Consider the following 3,944-nt stretch of genomic DNA (forward strand, 5'->3'; position numbering starts at 1 on the left):
ACCTTGATCTGCCACTCCACGAGGTCAGCCCCCGTGACCATCTCTGTGACCGGGTGCTCCACCTGCAACCTCGTGTTCATCTCCATGAAGTAGAAATTCTGACCGGCGTCCATGATGAACTCCACCGTGCCTGCCGAACACGAAGTATGGTGCCGTGAGACACGGCATCACCGTACTATACAGTATAAAGTGTACAATAACATTCCTGCGCGTCGTAATCTCATTGGGCCACAATTGAAACTAGACAGAGGGCACTCACGGAGAGTGCATACCTCCGCCAGCAACATAGCTCGTAGCAGCCGCTCGTTCCTGCTGCTCGCTCACATGTACACGCTCGCTGCGCTGGCTGGCTTGCTCGCTGACGCGCTAATATCGATCGCGCGAACACACACACACGAACGCACAGACCCGATCACATAAGCTCCCCTCCACTCCGTGGGCGGAGGTAAAAATATTTGTTTCCCCTCACCCGACCCAGGCTGAAAAGTTTGGGTAGGTAGGTAGGCGTTTTTCTTTTTTTGAAGAGGGGTCTTTTTACAAATTCAGCATGGTGTCTACATGCTCGGGTGTGCTTGTGTGGAGATACCTTTTATGTTGAATGTTTGTTTTGCTCGGTACATATAATTTATTGCCTACAGATTTATATAATGTACAGCGATACAATTTGTACAAAAAAGGGGGACGGCAAACAAACAATATTTTTATTATGGCCTTGATTGCTGTGTGTGTTGATCGACTATGTGTAGACTGACCTCATATACGTCCAGTTTTCACGCGGTTTTTGTTTTTACACCCTGCTCACAGTAAGTCTAAACACCGGTAAGTTCACCGTGCCCGAAATTAGTCATGGAAGTGAGCAGCGGTGGGCAGAAACTGGTCAGAGTTGAGCAGAACTGGGAGAAACTGATCAGAATTGAGCAGAACTGGGAGAAACTGGTCAGAGTTGAGCAGAACTGGGAGAAACTGGTCAGAGTTGAGCAGAACTGGGAGAAACTGATCAGAATTGAGCAGAACTGTAGAAGAACTGGGAAACAACTCAAGGTGGCAGCCAGGCAGTACCGGCTCCTGCGCAAAGATGTCGACGACTCACCGGCTCCCACGTAGTCCACGGCCCTCGCTGCTTTCACCGCCGTCTCTCCCAGTTCTCGCCGCACCGCCTCCGATATCCCTGGCTGAATAGTAGTAGCATTTTCAGACAGGTATCCATTATATAGAAGTCACCCACTTCTAAGTGTAGTCACACTTTGAAGAGTCACTAACAGACTAACGCAAGAATGACTGTCACAGGGGTAAACCGTAAATGATCTCAATATGTTGAAATTATTTCACCCCCTCGCTGTTGTATGCAGCAAGTATGGACGGTCATGGGGACGACACGATGATGCACCAAAGATACTATCGAGAAGAAGACGTTATAAAGGGTAACGCACCAAAGAAATTATCGAGAAGAAGGTGGAGTCAAGGTAGCGCACCAAAGAAATTATCGAGAAGAAGATGGAATAAAGGGTAACGCACCAAAGAAACTATCGAGAAGAAGATGGAATAAAGGGTAACGCACCAAAGAAACTATCGAGAAAAAGAAGGCGCAGGGGGTGGAGGTATACGTACTGCAGGCGCCTCTTCAATGATCTTCTGGTGGCGCCGCTGCACGCTGCAGTCTCGCTCGAACAGGTACACGTAGTTACCGTGCTGGTCGCCGAATACCTGGACCTCAACGTGCCTGCGACACGCGGGCGAGAAAACGCTCGGTTACGCCGCAACGATCGAAAAGAGACGCTCGACTCGAGATATCGCGCAGACGTCGTGTGTACTCTTTATTTAGGAATTACAGGTGTACTCTGGTGTAATCGCGAACTAACGTTGGCAGTAGGCCTGCCGCAAGAGTTCGAATTACTGCCGTAAGTGTGAATTAGCGGTGCCCTTACAGCAAGCATTCTCGTGTTAGTTTAGCTTCGGAGAAATTAATCCGTTACAGACGTCCCAGCGTTAGCTTTGACAGCTCAGACTTAGCTCATATTAGCTCAGCCCTACTCGAAGGGGGAAGCGGGAATAAATTAACGGCAGACCCTGATTGATTTCCCTAAGTGATTGATTGATCGATTGAGTTGATTGATCGATTTCGCTGAGAGAACCGTACCTCGGCGTGGCAATGTATTTCTCAAGCAGCATCTCCTGGTTGTTGAACGACTTCAGGGCTTCTCTTCTCGCAGACTCCAGCTGCTCCTTGAACTCCTTCTCCGACATCGCGATCCTCATTCCCTGCGTGTGGATGCAAACGCGCTTCTTTAGGATTTCACATTAATACATTCTTCATATTAACAAGAGCGGATAAAGAAGGAGAGCGTACAACAGTGAAATGCTGAAACCATGTTACAGTATTAGTCGAATTAATAAACTTGTCCCGTTTTATTTTGACGATTCATTATTGATCAGCCGTCCTACCTTGTTAATATAAAACAAACCGCATGTCCCTACGATGCCCCTACGCTGAGATAATGAGCGGTGAAAATCGGGTATTTTCGCCGAAACCCGACTCGAGATCACTGTTTACTGCGACTGTCTCTCGCTTTGAGATAACTTCGGGAAACCTCGCGTGTTTCCGTCAATAATTGACAAATGGAATGAATGACGTCTGTTATTGATTGCCATAGTGATGACCCCCACCTGTGCCCACCTCACGCTGGATGTATAGTAAACTCTGTAGTACTGATGTGAGTCAGCGCTACCATGGCGCTACTCAGCGGCGACCGGAAGCAATACACTGGCCACAAAGCAAGAGAGGGTCGCAGTAAACAGTGATCTCGAGTCGGTTTTCGGCGAAAATACCAGATTTTCACCGTTCATTATCTCAGTGTAGGAGCATCGTAGGGACAAGTGGTTTGTTTTATATTAACAAGGTAGGACAGCTGATCAATAAAACTGCAAAGAATCGTCAAAATAAAACGGGGAGTTTCTTAATTCGACTAATACTGCAACATGGTTTCAGCATTTCACCGTTGTACGCTCTCCTTCTTTATATGCTCTTGATATTAACCTGTATATTAGGGGGAAAACGATTAAGAATTCTCTGCGTCAGAACGGTTTGGAATTCTCACCGCTGGAATGGATTGGAATTATCCAAGTTGGACAACGCCCCGAGGATTCCGCGTTTATCCACGTTGTTACCGATATTTGTTAGTATTCTACAGTTACGGCAACTGCGACCAAAAACACGCATGGCCATCTAACACCATCTATCTGTACACTATCAGACAGTATTCATCTACAATAAATTATAAGTATATTACAACCTAATGCCGAGTAATTTTACCTAGCTATTAGTTGAACCAATACAGAATACATTTTTACTTAATATAAATATAAATTAATTGAGGCGCAGTCTCACCTTTCCACCACCCCCTCGTACTGCCTTTATCATTACAGGAAAGCCGATTTTCTGTGCTTCCTCTGCCAACTTGGCATCCGTCTGGTCTTCGCCGTGGTACCCTTCAATGACCGGCACGCCAGCAGCTGACATGATGGCTTTAGACGTGCTAATGTAGAATCGGGAATTTCAATCATTAGAATTAGTCCACACATCGAAAAACTTTCGTTTTTCACGTTTTCATCTTCCATTCTGGTTTTTCCATTCTGGAGGGGTTCTATTCCGGAATTCTAATCTTGGCCACGCCCCCAACTGCTCTGACAATATCTAGTTAGTGTGATGAGTACGACAAGATTACACTATGACAGCATATGGCTTCATCATAATATATACATAGATATCAAGAGCGGATAATACCTAGAGTGTACAACGGAAAAACGGGAAAATAGTGCTATTTCACGACTACATTATTCTACTTTGCCTGCGAGTCTAGAATAATTTCATGGTATTGCATTAAGCAGAATTCTTTGCTCTCTAAAACAAGACCAACCGCTTGTCAATACGATACTCCTAGGCGGAG

General features: G+C 45.9%; 1 protein-coding gene across 3 annotated transcripts in view; it reads right to left on the reverse strand.

The window, feature by feature from the left end:
* The window catches only part of LOC106816825 (methylcrotonoyl-CoA carboxylase subunit alpha, mitochondrial-like), a 20,185-nt gene that overhangs the window by 8,945 nt on the left and 7,296 nt on the right, over window positions 1-3,944 (reverse strand). For all 3 annotated transcript variants that reach the window (XR_001394944.1, XR_001394943.1, XM_014821460.1), the window contains exons 5-9: window positions 3,386-3,533; window positions 2,138-2,259; window positions 1,609-1,720; window positions 1,091-1,172; window positions 3-130 (exon numbers count right to left, since the gene is read on the reverse strand). Coding sequence is in view for 1 of the 3 variants with exons in the window: in XM_014821460.1 (XP_014676946.1) it covers window positions 3-130; window positions 1,091-1,172; window positions 1,609-1,720; window positions 2,138-2,259; window positions 3,386-3,533 (592 nt within the window). In the remaining 2 variants the exon portion in view is untranslated. The remainder of the gene's footprint in view (window positions 1-2; window positions 131-1,090; window positions 1,173-1,608; window positions 1,721-2,137; window positions 2,260-3,385; window positions 3,534-3,944) is intronic.

The sequence above is a fragment of the Priapulus caudatus genome, unplaced genomic scaffold (genome assembly GCF_000485595.1).
Source record: "Priapulus caudatus unplaced genomic scaffold, Priapulus_caudatus-5.0.1 Scaffold1498, whole genome shotgun sequence".
Lineage (NCBI taxonomy): Eukaryota > Metazoa > Priapulida > Priapulimorpha > Priapulimorphida > Priapulidae > Priapulus > Priapulus caudatus.